The 18,703-nt window shown below is 37.9% G+C and overlaps 1 protein-coding gene across 1 annotated transcript in view; it reads right to left on the bottom strand.

Moving 5' to 3' along the window:
• DNAH11 (dynein axonemal heavy chain 11) overlaps positions 1-18,703 on the bottom strand; it is a 350,658-nt gene that overhangs the window by 268,186 nt on the left and 63,769 nt on the right. The window contains exons 19-27 of the mRNA XM_043872240.1: positions 18,283-18,399; positions 18,083-18,169; positions 11,744-11,902; positions 10,476-10,559; positions 8,931-9,089; positions 6,146-6,268; positions 5,320-5,442; positions 2,683-2,907; positions 1,283-1,374 (exon numbers count right to left, since the gene is read on the bottom strand). Coding sequence (XP_043728175.1) covers positions 1,283-1,374; positions 2,683-2,907; positions 5,320-5,442; positions 6,146-6,268; positions 8,931-9,089; positions 10,476-10,559; positions 11,744-11,902; positions 18,083-18,169; positions 18,283-18,399 — 1,169 coding nt within the window. The remainder of the gene's footprint in view (positions 1-1,282; positions 1,375-2,682; positions 2,908-5,319; positions 5,443-6,145; positions 6,269-8,930; positions 9,090-10,475; positions 10,560-11,743; positions 11,903-18,082; positions 18,170-18,282; positions 18,400-18,703) is intronic.

Here is an 18,703-nt window from a genome sequence, read left to right as displayed (position 1 = left end):
CTCTTAAAAATTAATGGAATGAATATGTAGTAAAGGAGAAGGATATAGTAGAACTGAAAAGCACCATGAACCAATTCAACCTAATTAAGATTTATACAATTTCATACAACAGTAGGATACAAAGTCTTTTCAAGTTTCTATAGACTATAATCTAGGAGACACAGAAACATATCCAGGGACATAAAAGAGAGTGCAAAAGTTTCATGGTCTAAAGGTACTGAAATCATATAGACTGTTCTCTTGTCAATGTGGAATTAGGTTAGAAATCAGTATCAAAAGATATTTGAAAACAACCCACATGTTTTCAAGTGCAATATATTGTCACTTATCTTAATGACACTTCTCAACAGCAGGAGAGAAGACTGGGCTTGGCATCACCCACCCTGAGCACAAAGTGCTTTAGTTCACATGTAATTGGTTTAAGGTTTTCTTTCTCCCATGGAATGTCTACAAAAACTATGTGGCTTTAATTCTATCTGGTTTTCAGGGAAGTCGTAACACCCTGAACCATTTCCAGTTTATTGTTCTTAGCAGAGCAGAGAAGACCCAGAGGCAGAGCCACCAAGCCCTCAAAAATCACTGACTAAGAAATAGTTAACCTCTGTGGGAATCCACACTTCTAAAATTATGGTCAACTTTATCTCGAAAAAACTTCCAGATTATGAAATAATTGTATGCAATATATTTTTATCTAGAGGCTCCTCTACCATGCAATAAAAAGTGATCACTATTCTGCACAAAGCCCTCTTTTAGTAGCTGATCTGCCCTTTTTAAATCAAAAGTCAGAATTTTCTTGTGACCATTAGCTGTTGCATGATTTTATATCAATAAAATACCCTTTAGGACAAGGATTTCAAAAGTACTAACATACTGTCAAAGGATAATTTCTAGTATAATTTAACTACATACAAAGTAAAGGACTTACATGAGTACAGTCCCAGTTCCTAGAATACAGTAGATACTTAATAAATATTTACAGGACACTTTGATAAAAGAATTGATCAATCACGTTGCTTCATTTTTTCATGTTGATTCTCTACTTAATATATTCTATTTTACTATTATGATATCCCTCTTGGAAAAGAAATATATTTGGATATATTTGCATTAAATCACAATATATATATACCACCTAATATGTAAAAGGCAACTAGACAACAATAAGCAAAATTTTAAATTAGTAGAGGTTATATCTACAGTAACATGATATTAAATACTTTTAGATATTCAAAAGTAATGTCAAAAGTATAACAAATTGATCACTTTGTAGTTGTATTCTTACCTGTACTGTAAATCTTTAAGTTTTTCATAGAGATGCAGCTCACACGTTGCCTCCAAAACATTTTTTATTTTAGCTGTTCTGAACATTAATTCCTGTGTGAAAGTACAACATGCAACCATTGATAATAGAAATCACTTTTCTAGATTTTTTTCATCCCTTTGGGGAATCAAAAAGTGAAGAACAAACTATGAGAAAGCAAGGTTAATGAGACTAACACCATATCTGTTCTGCTATTAAACTTTGATGAATATAAAAAACAAACTGTAATCACATAGTTTTTATCAATATAAATTTGATAAGCATTACCACCACTCTGGGTCCATGAAGAATTTCTCTCTTCTAAACCAAACAAATAAAAACATAAAGAGAAAGAGAACCAGAATCTTAAAGAATATATTCATATTTAAAAAATGAGATGAATACTAAACAATCTATCTATTCTTTCCTGCTTAAAAGTTAAACAAAATAGAATCCCTCGGGTATTCTGTTTTAGCTAGCAAGGAGAAAATAATTCATCCCCATTTCTATATAAAAATGTAAAGCCACTATTCTCTGTTTAAAGTCTCTCAAATCATTTATTATTATATTACCTCACCATCTACTCTGGGGCTTCCCTGATGGCTCAGACAGTAAAGAAGCTGCCTGCAATGCAGGAGACCCGGGTTTGATCCCTGGTTCAGGAAGATCCCTTGGAGAAGAAAATGGCAACCCACTCCAGTATTCTTGCCTGGAGAATCCCATGGACAGTGGAGCCTGGCGGGCTACAGTCCATGGGGTCACAAAGAGTCGGACATATGAAACAAACCAATAACTGATAGTGTAACCTTGTTACTGGCTTCCCCTCCCTAGTCTCTGACTTCATGAAGGGAACGTGTCTCCGAGGCCTTCCTGTAGGGTAGGCAGTTCACGTTCTGTGGGAAACATCAGGCCTGCTGTCTGGTTTGGTACAGCACAAAGTTAAGACAACATCCATTCATGCTTACATCTTTAACTAGTTGAAAAAAATCCAAGGAATCTAATACTTTGTAACATACAAAAATAATATGGAATTCAATTTTTGGTGTCTATAAAAGTGTTACTGGTGCCAGCCACACCCATCTGTCTATGTTGTGTCTTTCTTTCACATGATAAAGGTGGCCCTGAGTAGTTGTGACTGAAATCATATGCAACCACAAAGCCTAAAATATTGATTCTGACCCATCACACAGAAAAGTTTCCTAACTTTTGTCTCCTGAAATGCAAATACTGATTACATATATTTATTTCATAAATTCAACACCCCAAATTATGTTTCTTTATATAAGGATTTTACGTTATTTAGAAAAAGATGTTTCTTTACAAGGCTTTTATATTATTCGGAAAAAGCTGTTAGGATAGAAAATAGCCTGTCTTCCGCAAACCTTAAATTCAGCATCTACTCTGTTGAATCTCTGAGCATCTTTCACAAGTTGGATTCGAATATCTTCTGAACAAACAAAGATGCTTTCTAGGTGAGACCAAGTGCGCTGGACTTCGATCCAAGTAAAGATGACTGAGTCTGCTGTGTTTAATTTGTTTTGCCAGCTTATGACTTGCTCAATGAAATATTCCACATACTTGCTTTGAAGCAGAGTCTGTAACTGAACCTAAATGAAGGCAAAGAATGTGAAATAACATCTAAATTAGTAATCTGAGCACCACGAGGGAGGGGCTACATCACTTCTTTTCACTGCTGGATTCCTAAGACCCAGCAAACAAAATGTGGAACAAGCATTCAGCAAGTATTTGCTAAATTAGTGAAGTAATGGCATATTCACACTAACATGGTTTAGTTTTGTTTTTTAAAAGAAAAAAGATAAACATAAGCAACTATATGTAATATGTCTTCTACAAGACTAACACGTATCTCTTTGTAGACAGGAAAATATATTGGGCATCAGGGTACAGTTTTAGGAATTAAATTTCACTCTTTCATCCTCCTTCACTCTCCCCTGGTCTCTGCCTACTAATCATTCCAAAGTTATGGTTCCTTTTTTTCTTTAATATTGAAAATATAAAACAAACTTCCCTCTAGCTTGCTAAGCCTTCAGGCTCTGTTTTCCTCCCCTTTGAATTTACTACCAAACTTTGCAGCTGTCCTAACACTAAGCCTTGCTTTAACACCATGCAGATCCTCGGGCACTTCCCCTATTCTTTGACACTGAAATCTCAGGAAGTCACTGAGCAGAACAACCTCTTCTCATTCTCCTTCACCTCTTAAGTATTTAATACATTTCATTCTTTCCATACCCCCCACCCATGGCTTTGTTGAGATATTACTCAGATGCTCTGTAAGTTTAAAGCATACAATGTGATGATTTGATACATGTGTGTATATATTATGAAATGGTTACCACAATAATGTTAATATCATCTCTATCCATGGCTCAGTGGTAAAAGAATCCGCCTGCCAAGGCCAGAGTTGCAGGAGACGCTGGTTTGAGCCCTGGGTTGGGAAGATTCCCCGGAGAAGGAAATGGCAACCCACTTCAGTATTCTTGCCTGAGAAATCCCATGGACAGAGGAGCCTGGCAGGCTACAGTCCATAGAGTCACAGAGTCGGACACGACTAAGCACGCTCGTACCCCCCACATAATTACCTTTTGTGCGTGAGCATGCATGTGTTAACATTAACACATTAATGTTAAGATCTACTCTCTTAATAACTTTCAATATAATATAGTCAACCATAGAGTATAATAGATGTCCAGAACTCATTAGGGGTCTATACCCTTCAACCAACATCTCCCTCTTCCCCAAAGCCCCAGCACCTGGTAATCACCATTCTACTGTTTGCTTTTATGAGTTTGGCTTTTTTAGATTTCACATGTAAGACAGAACATACAGTATTTGCTGTCTCTGAGTTATCTCACTTCACATAATGCCCTCAACATCCATTCATGTGGTCACAAACAGCAGGATTTCTCTTTTTTTAACAGCTGAACAGTCCATTATATATATATATATATATATATATATACACACACAAAAAAAAAACATTATTATATACATTTTATATATATGTGTGTGTGTGTATATATATGGGTGTGTGTCTACACACACACACATTTCTTTTATCCATTCATCCATCAATTGACATTTAGGTGGTTTCCATAATACTGACTCTATTTTTGGTGGAAAAAATTATCCCATGATTGTTATGATATTGCAGTATCCTTTTTCCACTATGTCTCTGATCATTCTCACTCTCTGCCTCCTTTATGTGTCTTCTCACTCACCAAATGCGGCCCTTCCCTACTGTTCTTGGCTGGCGTATTCTCCTTTCCTCTCATTATCTAACTCATCGATTCTCACAATACCAACAATGACCTCCCAACCTATAGTTCTAGACTGAACCTCTGCACTGGGCTCTGGGTCTGACTTTCCACCTTAACATCAATGTCCCTCACTTTAAATACATCAGAAATAACAGAGCATCATCTCTTAGACCAGGTTCTTTCCTAAGTGCCTTATGCCTAATAATAGTAACAAAACTATTATTATTTCACCTTTCTTATCCCTCACATCCAAAGAGACGCCAACTCATACCCTTAAAACTCAGGACCACATAGGCTGCATTCTGGTCTGTCTCTCCAACCTTATATTTCATTACTCGTATCAAGAAAATTTTTATTCTAAGGAAACCAAGTCCTTTAAATTACCTCTGAATGTCAGGTACTTTTTGGCATTCCAAGATGCCAGTAAAAGGGGACACTGTCCTCTTTGCATATATCACTCTTCTCTGATCATCATTCTTGAATACTAGCCCATCCTTCAAGGTTTAGCACAAGTACCACCACCTTGCAAGACTCTTTGGAACCCTTCTCTGTCTCCTGACTCAAGGACAAGTTCCTTGAGAAGAAGTGTTCATACCTTTTGAACCCAAATAGTACTATGCCTAGAGTCTGGTACAAGCAGATGTCTAATGAATGAAGAAAGAGATATGGAGTATTGGAACTTTGGAAAAGCCTAAAATCATAATTTAAAAGAAAGGTGTATAAGAAAAACATCCATCTTACTTGGTTGTGCTCTAGAGTTTCAAACAAGAGTTCATCAAACTTCAGTAATGGAATGCCTGTCCGATAGTGAACTTCGTAAGAGAACTCCATGGTTGCCCAGGTCTGGCTGATTTCAGTAATAACCTAGACATCAATAGCATTTAGTTATGTGCACGAAAGTTTGATTTAGAACCAATACCTAGAGTATCATATGAAATTTTTAAAACTGTTTTTACAATTAAAAAAAAACAGGGATATCATTGGCCTCAATTTTCTTTCCTTCAAATAATTCATGGTGTTGAGGTTTCAAGAATGAATTTCATCACACAAAAGAACAAGCATCACACCAATGTCACATTTTTATTGGATCTGAATTTTATATCCTTTACTGAAGTGGAATGCCAGAGCAGGAAGGGGCTTAAAAAGTTATCTTCACGTTCTGATAGGTATTATGTACAAATTAGCCAGCACAGGATAGGCAGTGCTAAGTGCCAGAATGTGAAGGCCAGTTCCCTTGTTAAAACTGGCTAAGCTAATCACTTCTCGATATCTCAGTTTCCACATCTGAAGAACAGGCATAATCCTCAGAGAATTAAATGAATTAGTGTCAAGCATGGACAGCTGCACTTGCTACCAAGTAAATGACACATAAGCGATTTCCACTATAATTGTCATCATCAACTGGGTCAACTCTTGGTTTACACATTTACTGTGGCTGAGAAGGAGTCTGTTTCCTGCTGGGAGACATGTTTCCACACAACCAGGGCCTGAGGCCTTTTCCCCAGTCCGCTCATGTGCCAATCACAGAATTAGCCCAGGGTAAAAAGAAACAGCCCGAGGACACAACCTTCTCAGTCCCCAGCTCTTTCACAGCTTTGTCCACGATGCTTCGGACAGTCTCTTCCACCTGGTGTAACCGCAAGGCTAACAGATCTGCCAAAGTTGTGGCTTCGTTTATGGAAAATTTGACCTGATTAGGAAGAAAAAAAAAAAGGCAGGACTGATTCCATATATATTAATGGTTCCTTGTTCCTTTTACCTAATGGCCAGAGGACTGAATCAGAGCTAAATCTACTCAAGTCAGCAGCTGAGTACATGTTAAGTTCTGAAATGTGTGAACCACCAAAGACATTGCCTTTTGACTCACAGTTATGGAGGTATCACCTACCGGAAGCGGGGGCTGAGGTTTAGGCCAAGTTCACACTTCACACTATACTATTTCTTTTGTTTCATAACCTTCCCTTGTCAGCTCATTTCTTATCTCCTTTGCCCACAAAACCCAAAGTTAAAGAGAATCACATTATTCATTTATTATAATTTGGTTGAAATCCCAGGAATCCGGTAGTAGCTCATTTGTCTTCTCTTAAGTATTCTATTCACTGAACATAATTCCCAGTTGCTTTCATGATTTAACCTAGTTTTATCATTGATTTAATCTTAGTCCCTTGGCAAAAAATAATTATTCTTACTCATACTGTCATTATTCATACTTACCGTGTGAAAAAAGTCATTCCCATTTCTTCATTATCTTGTGCGTTCCCCACCCCAGTATTTGCTAAGAAGCTCTCAGCTCTTCCTAAGTGCCCAAGGTCACCCATGTCCTTCACAAATGAAGAGCTGACCCCACTACCTGGTTTCCATTCCTGCTCCTCCTATGAACATCCAATCCCTCCCTCCTGGAAGCTGAAGTCTTCTCCGGCTCTCCCCAGTCTGTAACACTGCTGATCACCATCTGCCTCTTTGCACAAGATGACTGAACAGCCCTGTGTGTCCAAGACCGGGTGCTTCCTTGGCTGAAACCTAAAAAGTCCTGAGCAAACCAGATGAGTTAGTTACTTCTGCATCATGTTTGACCTCCCTCCAGAGCTGATGGGAGTCAGGTCTGTCTTACAGGAGGAACGAGCAGGGATGTGTAACAGGGTCCCCTGATTAGTTGCATGGTTTGTGCAGTGAATATGGACAACTGGAAGCGAATAGGTGACAACTGGGAGATGGATTTAGTCGCTGCTCTGATGCCCCAGAGCAGCCTGGAGGAAGACGCCTTTTTCTAAATTGTCTGCCAGAGAAGACATCTTTTTCTAGCTTGCAGAAAGGCACAGTACAGGTAAGAGCCTGTGGTGAGCAGAAAGTTCACTAGAGGAAATGTGAGGAGGGGGTGGGGAGAAGGGACATACAGTCTACATGTCATGTTGGGAGACTCAATAAAGATTTTCTGAAAGAACACAGTAATCAACTATGAACTCTAAATATGCAATGTCTAAAAGACTCTCTGGAAAGTACTATAGTAACAACAGCTTCAGGAACCATTCACTGAGGATTTGCTACATGCTAAGTCTATATGAATCTCAGCTCCTGTGTGTTCACCAAGTCTGCACAGGAGCACTATAGCATTACTTGTATTTCATGGAAGGGGCAACTGAGGTACAGAGAGCAAGTAACTTGCCCAGGATCCCAGAGATGTGTTAGGGTTGGACCAATAAAGCCTAGGCCGTCCCCACTTCATGAGGCTGAGCCTGTCCTCAATTTCCCCACTCTGCAAACTCTGTCTTCAAATCATGAGAGCCTTTTTTCACAACGTGTGCCTAGCAGAAAACAAGCACATCAGGCTGCCTGTAATATATTCTAAATTCATGAAGGTCACCTTCCCTGGAAAATAAAATGTAAGGTTGGTATATTTGCTCTTAAAAAGATTTAGAAGGGAAAGAAAACATAATCTCAAGTGGCATGGACACATGAGAAATAATTCTATATTTTGCAATAAAATCAAGACCATCAAAAGACCATCAAAACAAACACGACACTATTAATAAATGAATTGTGGGAGGGGATCACTATTTCCAAATTCTCTGTCCTCCTAAATTCACTTCTGTGCTCTTTCATCCTCTCCACTAAATATAAGATTTTTTGCAGCCATGTCATGCTCTATAAAATGCCTTCACATTATCTTACTTGACTCTTACAAGATATACATGATATGTGAGAGTAGATAGCATCTGTCTCATTAATAAAAAGTAAAACCCAATAGAAAAAGGTTAAGTGTATTGTGTGAGGTCATACAGCCAGTAAGAGATAAAAGTGGTGGTGGTGGTGGGGGTGTCTTAGTTACTTCTGTCTGCTTTTAACAAAACACCATAGACTAGGGGGATTAAACAACAACATTTATTTCTCACAGTTCTAGAGGCTATAAGGCCAAGATCAGGGTGCCAGCTTCACTGGGTTCTTGGTGAAGGCCTCCTTCTTAATTAACAGACATCTGTCTTGTTTTCACATGGTAGAGAGTAGAAAGTTCTGGGGCCTTTTTCCCCTTACAAAAGTACTGACCTCATTCGAGTTCTACCCTCATGACCTAATCATCTCCCAAGTATTCCATCTCCAAATACCGTCCCACTGGGGATTCAGGCTTCAACACACGAACTGGGCAGGTGCAGGGGAATGACACATTTAGTCTATAGCAGCAGAGGCTAAAACTAGGAACTCTGCATGTCCAGACCTTTGTCACGTCTCAAGGGGACTGACCTCTTGCAACTGATCAGAGACCTTTTCCCAAATCCCACTTCATCCCAGACGAATGATATGAACCAAGGAATAACATGTCACAAAAATATTCAGTTAATGAGACCCAGGACACTGACCCCAATGGCCGTCATCAGCTGGTGCCAATGCCTGTCCCTGAGGGCAGGGCTCTGCAACTCGGCAACAGCTCTCAGAGAGGTCATCGTGTCCTTCACTGTGCTTTCCAGGCCCGAGTAGGCATCCCACACGCGAACCTCCTTATCCAGAGACCAGATTACCTAAAGGAAAGTGAAAAAACAACCCAGCTCTTACATATAGGAAAATATACCTTATAATCTGCCTCCTATGGAAAATTATGTGTACTTTTTCCTGGGTTAGGAAGAGAGTAAATGTGTTTAAGCTCATAGATTAAGGACTAAGACCAGAGAAAAAAAGAAAAATATCCACTCTCTCATGTACTAGTCCACTATGTACAAGACACCTAGATATACTGGTTTCTTATTCATAGGCTCTAATTGGATATCCCATGAGGAAATCCACAGGTCATTAAACGCAGTGAAATAATAGAGTCTACAGCTCATGCGAATGAAGAGAGTTTCCTCTTGAAACAGAAACATGCAGAAAACTGAGATTGTTACTGGATCACTAAGACCTTCCTCCAAAGACCTGACTTGTTTAAACAACTTTAAGACATGTCAAATAGGGCCCTTGACTTGACTGTCTTCTTGGCTCATGGAACAATATCAACAATTTTGAATGAGAAAACCCAAAATAAAGTAACAATTTCAGCACAAAAGGACGGCGCTACTTGTTTTAGAGGAAAAAAAGCAAAAGAGTTTCAGCTGAGAGTGGGGTTTAAACGGTAACTCTGCCGTGAGACCGTCCGATGTTAAAGGACACAGGCAGGAAACAGCACAGAAGAGGAGTACAGTCACCCGTGACTCCAAAAGAATGACGGGGCATTTTAGTTAGGGCTCTTGGACCAGGAGAAAAGGGGAGAAAAAGATGGGAAGAGCTGGTTGGACTGAGTTTGGGCAAGGACATTCTGGGGCAAGAAGAGAGCAAAAGGCCCAGCCTCTCATTGCTATGCATTTGGCTTTATCCAAAGAGGCTTTACTTTCTTCAGAGGGCATAGGGCAGTGGGGATTAGATACCAAAACACAATATTCAAAGAAGCTGAGTTCTGTTGTATTGAGCCCTGCTGTGATATCAGAGTAGGCAGTAAGAGTAAAGATCATAACATTTTATATATTTCCACAGGTTACCCCAGCGAGCTGCCCCAAAGCCCACAGTCAAAAGGTACCTTTGAAGATACAATACACTTACAGTTGCTAAGGTAAGAATTCAACAGTTTCATGCGCCTAACCCCTCAGCCCTGCTCTTCACCTCTTTTTTACTCTAGACAGCCACAGAGAGTGCCTGAGTATAGCTGCTGCTCATCAATTCATTAGCCCTAATATGCTTTTATCCACTCATTCACAGAAAGCCAGGCTTGATTACAAGTGCAACTGGCTGACAGTGGGAAAAAAATTCCTGTCTCAAATCATCCTGTTTGAAGTAAATAAGGACATGCGGCCCAACACAGCAGATTCTAGCTTAGGGAAGATGGAAGGAGGTGGTGCAGAGGCAGATAAATCGTCATCACAGACAGTTATGGAACTTGCCTTGGCAAACCTTCTGAGTTCCACTTCCATCTGCTCCACATTAATCTGTCTCCACTGGGTTTTAGTCCAATTATCAATGCTTCTCTGAAAACGCACAAGCAGATAAAAGTGTCAACAACATTTGGTGAAAGCCAGTCTCCACAGCAAAATATATAAACTGATGATACACAGCAACTCCATCATCCAGGGGAAAGTCAATTACTTAAGTATTAACTGCACCTGTCAAAGCTTCCCTAAAACCAAAACAAAAAAGTTATCAGAACATGTCAAACTTAAGGCTAAAACATTGTGATAGATTAATTTCTAGAAGCAATGGCAACTTCCATACACATACCATCATTATCACTTAATCCTGAATAGTTTGAATGAATTGATAAATAATGCTACCATTAAATATCATATTTTTACAATTCTACATATAAGATAAGCTTTTGGAAGAAAACCTTCATCCATTATAGCCAAAACTCTCGTGAGTTTCTTGTAAATGTATTTCTATATGGCTTTCAACTAACTTCAAAGAAAATCATGTATTACACATATTGCAATATGCCTAGTTCCCTAGAACTTATTTTTATACTTAAGTTGTAACTTAACTGCTGCTGCTGCTGCTAAGTCGCTTCAGTTGTGTCCGACTCTGTGCGACTCCATAGACGGCAGCCCACCAGGCTCCCCCGTCCCTGGGATTCTCCAGGCAAGAACACTGGAGTGGGTTGCCATTTCCTTCTCCAATGCATGAAAGGGAAAAGTGAAAGTGAAGTTGCTCAGTCGTGTCCGACTCTTAGTGACCCCATGGACTGAAGCCCACCAGGCTCCTCCGTCCATGGGATTTTCCAGCAAGAGTACTGGAGTGGGGTGCCATTGCCTTCTCCGGTAACTTAACTAGCAATATACAAATTATTTTTAGCCAGGCCTGTTTATATATGCATATATATATAAGTACAAGTATGGGTGTATATGTGAGTTTGTATGCAGAGATGACCATACGTGTGCAATATGTATTAATTTTTATTTATATACTATAGAACTCTCTAGAAGGGTTTGAGACTCATATGAAGTTTCATTGAGAACTGAAAACAAAATCCACGAATAATTCAGAGAAGAATCTTCAACTAACACGTTTGAGGAACTCCAATTCTGGGGCAAAAGTTTAACAATCACATATTTTAAGATATTATAAAACTATGCAGACACTAAAAATTGCATATTTATAGAAAAGAAATACTAAAAGAAAAAAAAGACACGCATGCTTTCAACAAGCAGTGTCTTACTCTAACATAAATAATGACATCCCAGAGCCCCTTGAGCAATTTTATCTCTTTGCGACACTGCTTCATTTGTTTGTACTCTGGAAGAGCCACTTCAAAAAGATGAGTAGATTCCTGCATTTGCAGCATCTCTTCTTCTAATGCCTCAAGCTCTTGATTTGCCTGAGGAGAAAGCAGAAACACAAACACACTTAATATCCAACAAGCTGCCAGAGAAGAGAAGTCACAGTGTTCTGGTTCCATTAACATTTACAACTTCGATTTTTAAAAGAGAGAGAAATCTGAAGTATAATTATTGGTAAAATGTAGAAGGCTTTAGATAAGCAAACTCACAGCTACTCAAAAAGTTAGAGTAGACTATCAGTAAATACAATAATAATATCAATACCCTCCCCATATACAATTTCAGCAGAATCTGCTCTGGTATCAAATTGCTATGAATCCAAATTTTCCTCTTGATTTTCCTCATACAGCTGGGGATTTTTCTGGGGAGCAAAAGAGGAGGTGCAAGAAGCTTCCACTGAAGTATAAATCACTTAAAATTAAAAAAAAAAACCTTCAAATTAAAAAAAAAATGCCCTAGAGATTATCAATACACAAAATATTCCCAGGTGGCGTTAGTGGTAAGGAACCTGCCTGCCAATGCAGGAGACATAAGAGACACAGGTTCCATCCTTGGCTTGGGAAGATCCCCTGGAGGAGGGCATGACAACCCACTCCAGTATTCTTGCCTGGAGAAGCCCATGGACAGAGGAGCTGGCAGGCTGCATTCCATTGGGTCTCAAAGAGTTGGACATGACTGATGAAGACAGAGCACACACATGAAAAAATTCACCATATGATTATATTTGGCTGCCCTACCGTCTCATCAATGTACAACAGTTTATGTTTTACACCAAATATAAGCTGACTCTTTTCTTTCTTGATAAGCCAATTGTTTTTTTTTTTAAATAAGCCAATTCTTAATTTTAGTTTTTATTAACATACTGGTGTCTTAATGTGGTCAAGTGCAAAGAGTACAAAAGAGCTTGCAGGCAGGAAAAGCTGGAAACCCAGGGTCCTCTCTCCCATTCTTCTGGAGGCTGTTTCTCTAGTTCTCAGTTCTCTACACAAGTTGATGCTTATTGATTTATCAAGTTTGGACATTACAGATTTACTGGGTTTGCAAACAAAGGATTTAACTTTGCTTTTCTACTTTATATTTTCTCTCAACCTTCTCTCAATATCCAACAATTCTATTACTTTAGGTCTTTTGAGTTTCTTTTCTTAACTTTAAATACCCACAGTTAATCATTTAACAACTTTCAACTCTCCTAATTTCTTGCAACACAAATTAGAATATTAGCACTCTAACATTCTTTCATGATGTAAATTGTTTCATTTTTACATGTTATACCTTTATAAACATTAGCTGCAATTCTCTTAGTATTACAAACGTTAGAAAAATTCTATACACATAAAAAGGGGTGTGGCTATGAGCATACACACCATCCAGCTTAGGAAATACTTTTTACTAATGACTTTTAATGACCTTCTTAATTTTATCCTTCTCTTTCCCACTATAAACAAAAATCACTAAATTTTTATTTAATATCACTGATTTTATATTTTCACTACAGGTGTTTGTACTGCAAATGCTAAACTCTTAGAATTTATGGCTTGAAATCTATCTTAACACTATATATTAAGAATTTTAATATATTTTATTTTTGAGGTACTTCTACATATTCATGAAAAGTATATATTAAGTTCATTTCTACCACTTTATGGCACTACCCAGTGTGAATACTCTACAATTAATTTATTCTACCGCTGATAGTCATTTCTGTATTTCACCACGAATGAATGTTAAATGATACCTAAAGATCTTTTGGCATTTCTTAAGGTGGCTATATGACTTTTCTCTTAATCTTTTAATACGATGAATTATATTAATTTTCTAATGTTAAATATTTTCCTGGAATGAACCCAACCAATTTATATGGATTTGATTAGGTTTTGTTTAGTTCATTTGTATCTATGTGTACAGAAAAAAGAACAGCTTATAATTTTTCCTTTCTCGTACTACCCTTTCACAAAAATAAGACATGCTTCATAGAGCAATTTTTGAGTGTTCATTCTTCTTCTGGGCTCTGGAAGCATATGAATGAAGTTTATTTCCAGAAAGCTCCTTGAATTAACCTATCATCCCATCAGGGCCTGTTATTCTCTCTGTTTTAAACTAATGGTTTATATTTTTATTTTCCTACTGGGTAATTTTTCTTAGTTATAGGACTATTCAGGTATGTTATTTCTTGAGATAGTTTTAGTAAGTTATGTTTTTCCAAAAATGTATCCATTTTGCTTAAATTTTATTATTAATTATATTTGATGATCTTTTGAATTTCTGCTCTTTATGTACTGCTGGTTCCCTATTTACTCCTAGGATTGCGGATTTTTTTTCCCCTTTGTTACTTCCACCTGGGATTTGTCAATATAATTAGTCTTTCAATTTTGGCTTTGTTTGTCCTCTCTTTTCTTGAAATACACATACTGGAAGTCATTTCAGCGATTTGTTGATGGTTGATGCATTCTGCTTTTGTTTACCTTAAATACACTCTTGTTACTGAAATATAATTTTACACAGGAGAATTGGGAAAAAATCATCTATCTCCCAGCTTCCATTGTTGCTGGTGACAAATATAGCTCTTACCTCAGGTATCACTTCTAACAGATAATCTGTCTTTTCTATCTGGATGCTTTAAAGGTTTTCCTCTTTGCCATAGGTACTCAGTAGTTCACTGTGATGTGTCCAGATGTTGACTTCGTATTTAACCTTTATCAGTGAATATCCTCAGTTGATCCATGCTTTGACCAGTACTAAAAAAAAAAATCTCAGCTACTGTATCTCCACTGCTTGTCTAATAGTCTGCTTATTCTCTCTTCCAGGAAGTCTGAGTGGAAGAGTTAGACATCATTCTAACTTCTTACTCTGTATCTCTTCATCTGTTCTGTATTTTTTTATCTCCTTTCACTTATGTGCTGTTCTTCTAAGTGATTCCTTCCAATGTCATTTGCATTTCACTAATCCTCTTTTCAATTTAACTAGTTCTTTCACCACTACTGAGTTGTGTCTTTTAAAATAATTTTATTTTTCATTTCCATAAGTCCCTGGTCCTTTTTCAAACTCAGCTGATCATTTTTGATAGTCTCAAAACTGAGAACTTGCTTATTTTTTTTTTCAATATTACCTTTTATTCTCTTAATAAATGTTGGGTTGTTGTGTGTGTGTGTGTGTGTGTGTGGCTGCACCACACGTGGGATCTTCGTTCCCTGACCAGGGATCAAAACAAGGCCTCCTGCAGTGGAGAACAGTCTTAACCACTGGATCACCAGAGTAGTCCCAATAAATGTTTTCTAATATCTGACATTTTATATGTGTATGTATCCGTGGTTTGCTCTTTCTGTTGCCCTTATGCATGATGGTGTGTTTATTTTACTGTAAACACAAATTTAACTAAATTTAATCTGTTGGGCCCCTGAAGAGATTAAAATAAGATCAGTTTATTCTCCTTTATCCAGAGGAGATCTGGATTTGCTTCTATTGTGTGCTAAGAACTATTGAAACCATTTCAGTTTCCTGACCTGGAAATTCCTTAAGCATAAGGGTAGTACAAAATTGAACCACAACTCTTGGGAGAACAGGCTCATGTTTACCAATTCCCAGAGGATCCTTTTCTCCATTTTTTCACCCTGTTCTGAGCAAAGACTGTCATCTCAAAGGCTCCCTGCAGGCTGCAGATTTTCCCAGCCCACCCTCTCATTAAGGGTGAAAGTGAAAGTCGCTCATTTGTGTCCAACTCTTTGCAACCCCATGGACTGTATGGTTCTCCAGGCCAGAATATACTGGAGTGGGTAGCCTATCCCTTCTCTAGGGGATCTTCCTAACCCAGAAATCGAACCCAGGTCTCCCACATTGCAGGCGGATTCTTTACCAACTGAGCCACCAGGGAAGCCCTCTTCAAAGGATCTCCTCCTTTGTCTTGAAAGGGCTAATCACAAAGTTCTAGACTTCTGGTACTTTGATTTGCCCCTACAACAGCACAGGCTTTCAGTTTCCCTCTGCTTTCCATCCTGGTTTCAGCTACTCTATTTTCCTGCCCTTTAAAGATTTCTCTCGTTTTCTTGAGAATTCAGCAATAGATTTAGAAATTATGTATTTGTGGACATGTTTCAAAATCTGTTTTACAAAAGAGGGATTTTCAAAATGGCTAGTCAACCACATTCCCCAAAGTCAACAGCTATTTTATTTATTTTTAATTATTTTCCTATTAGTTATACTAATTATTCCTAGAAATATAAATCTAATTATTTTAATTCAATTGTATCTTTGGCTATGGAGAAAGAATAGCATATAATATAAATTTCCCAGTAATTGGTTATAAAAGGAGAGATATACCACACCAGTCCCCTTGTTCCTGGTGGGTCAATGGTTTCCATCTTTTGGAGTGAAATGCCTTGAGTACTGGGACCTACCATGTCAGTCCAGAACAAGCATATACATGACTTGGGTTGAAGCTAGTTACATAAACATTATAGACACGCTGGCTGAACAAACACACAAGAAAATGACTTCAAGATAAAGCAACCGAGTCTTACTATATTCAAAACTTTTTATAAATCCTCAACATATTCTGTAGGTGCAAAGTTAAATATCTAACTTTTAAATATGTAACTATATGGTGTTATAGTATAGCATGAAAATGGTAAGGCTCAATAAATGATAACTGCAGGAAATGTTTACACACAGCGCATTAGTCAAGGAAAAACGTCTCCCCATCCAATCTGTTCAGACCACCTGCAATGTAGATATAATCTTAAAAAAAAAAACAACAGTATTAGCATATTCTAACCTACTCCCTTTTCAGTGAATATATTAACCACTTTCCCTCAGCCAAGTGAAAGAAAAGACCTCATGCTATAGAATGGTGTTTAATGAATGGTTGAAAGCAGTTAAAACTAAATTCAAATCAAAATTTGGAAAGAGAAATAAAAAACTGCTTCAGCTTCAAGCTTTACAACAGTCTAAGGAGTATTTTTTGGCCATCTGATGCAAAGAACTAACTCAATGGAAAAGATCCTGATGCTGGGAAAGACAGAAGGCAGGAGGAGAAGGGGACAATAGAGGACTAAATGGATGACATCACTGACTCAGTGGACATAAGTCTAAGCAAACTCTGGGAGATGGTGAAGGACAGGGAAGCCTGGCGTGCTGCAGTCCATGGGGTCACAGAAAATCAGACATGGCTGAGCGACTGAACAACAAAAGGAGTAAAGACTATCTCCAGCATGAAGTCAAGTCAGGATGGCAGCCTACAGGGACCCAGAAAAACTCCCGGTCCCTGAATCTAAGCTTCAAAGTCATCAGCCAGGCTGCTAGGTTAAGAATTCTTAGAGAAACAAAGATATAATTTTTCTAATAAAATTTTAAAACGTTTTTTCAAGTCTCATGAATTATGCACCATTTTGGATTATCTGCCTATTATATACATTCTTATAGTCAACTATGATAAAGTAGCTCGTTATGAACTAGGTTTGAATGACTCAATAATATTTGTATCCAGAATTAAGAATAAGTTATGGGTATTCACTTGAAAGGCCCTAAAACACTAGCCACCTCCAGAAAACCACATAACATACATTTGGGGAGTGAGCACGGGGACACATGTAGTGTGCAGTTGGGAATGAGACTGAGGACATGTAATCAAGCCTAAAGAAGAAAGTACAGAATGAGGCAATAGACATAAATCAGAGCGGGGGAAAAGAGTAAGTTATGGACTTTCCTCACTATGATTAAGAATTACGAACCAAGTATCACATAGGAAACAGTACAACGGTCAATGTTTCTCATTTTTTAAAAAAATAAACAGCTAAAATTTTAATACTGATTCTGTCACTAACTGTGTTATCTCCAACAAGTGACTCAATTATACATAATTATATCTTCATCTGAAAAAAAAAAAAAGAATAGAAGCTATATCATAGGGATATTGCAAGAACCGAAATAAATAACGTATGTAACATGCTGAACAAAGTTCTTGACATATAAAGTGTTTAAAAAATAATAGCAGTTGTTAGTTTCATTAGTATGAGTACTTTGATGATAACAGCATTCTGGGGAGACATGATTTAAATCACAATATACTTTACTTGGTGAAAATGGTTTATAACTGGGTTTTATAGAGCTAATTCTCAACCCATAACTAATTGCAAAACTAAGGTAAAATATAGCAGTATCTCAGTGTCCAAATTTCTTTTTAAAAATAGCTATTATAACACACAAGATCACTGCAATCACATTACCTTATCGAGTACTGTATATGGATTCTCTGCATTAAAACGAAGGGGCGCATAGAATCTGAATCTCTCTCTGAACTCTGCCTGCTTCTCCTGATGAAGGCAGAAAAAAACAAAGTGAATCTCAAACTAACAGCTTCAACCAGTCTTATAAAACCTTTCTTAAACAAACAACAACAACAAAGCAACTTTGTTAGCTAGCTTACATCAAACAAAACACACGCTTTCCTTATGAGAGTGACTTCTGCATTTTGGAGAGGTGAGACTTCGTGTCTGACAGTTGCTGCAGTCTTTTTGGTAGTTTCCCATCTTTCAGGTAATTCCTGCAAAAACAAAGGTGCAAATGGGAAATCACTGCAGCACCTAAAACAAACCAACTCCACGGGATTAAGTTATCCTACTCTTTCTCCGCTAACCCATGGCATCCTTTCATTCTTGTGTAAGAGAAGGAGTTTACACCCCGAAGATTAAAGTGACTAAAAGGCTCAGAACCAGGCTGAATCCCAGGCTGACACATTGGCACCTCTGGAGTCACATCTTCCAAGCACAAACCAGGCTGTCCTCTGAGACTGACCTCAGCATAAATCAAAATGTTTTCAAAATAAACACAAATTACCAAATTATTTT

The sequence above is a fragment of the Cervus elaphus genome, chromosome 18 (genome assembly GCF_910594005.1).
Source record: "Cervus elaphus chromosome 18, mCerEla1.1, whole genome shotgun sequence".
NCBI classification, from domain to species: Eukaryota; Metazoa; Chordata; class Mammalia; order Artiodactyla; family Cervidae; genus Cervus; species Cervus elaphus.
Note: the sequence above shows the minus strand (reverse complement) of the source record. Positions and strands in the feature narration are given on the sequence as shown.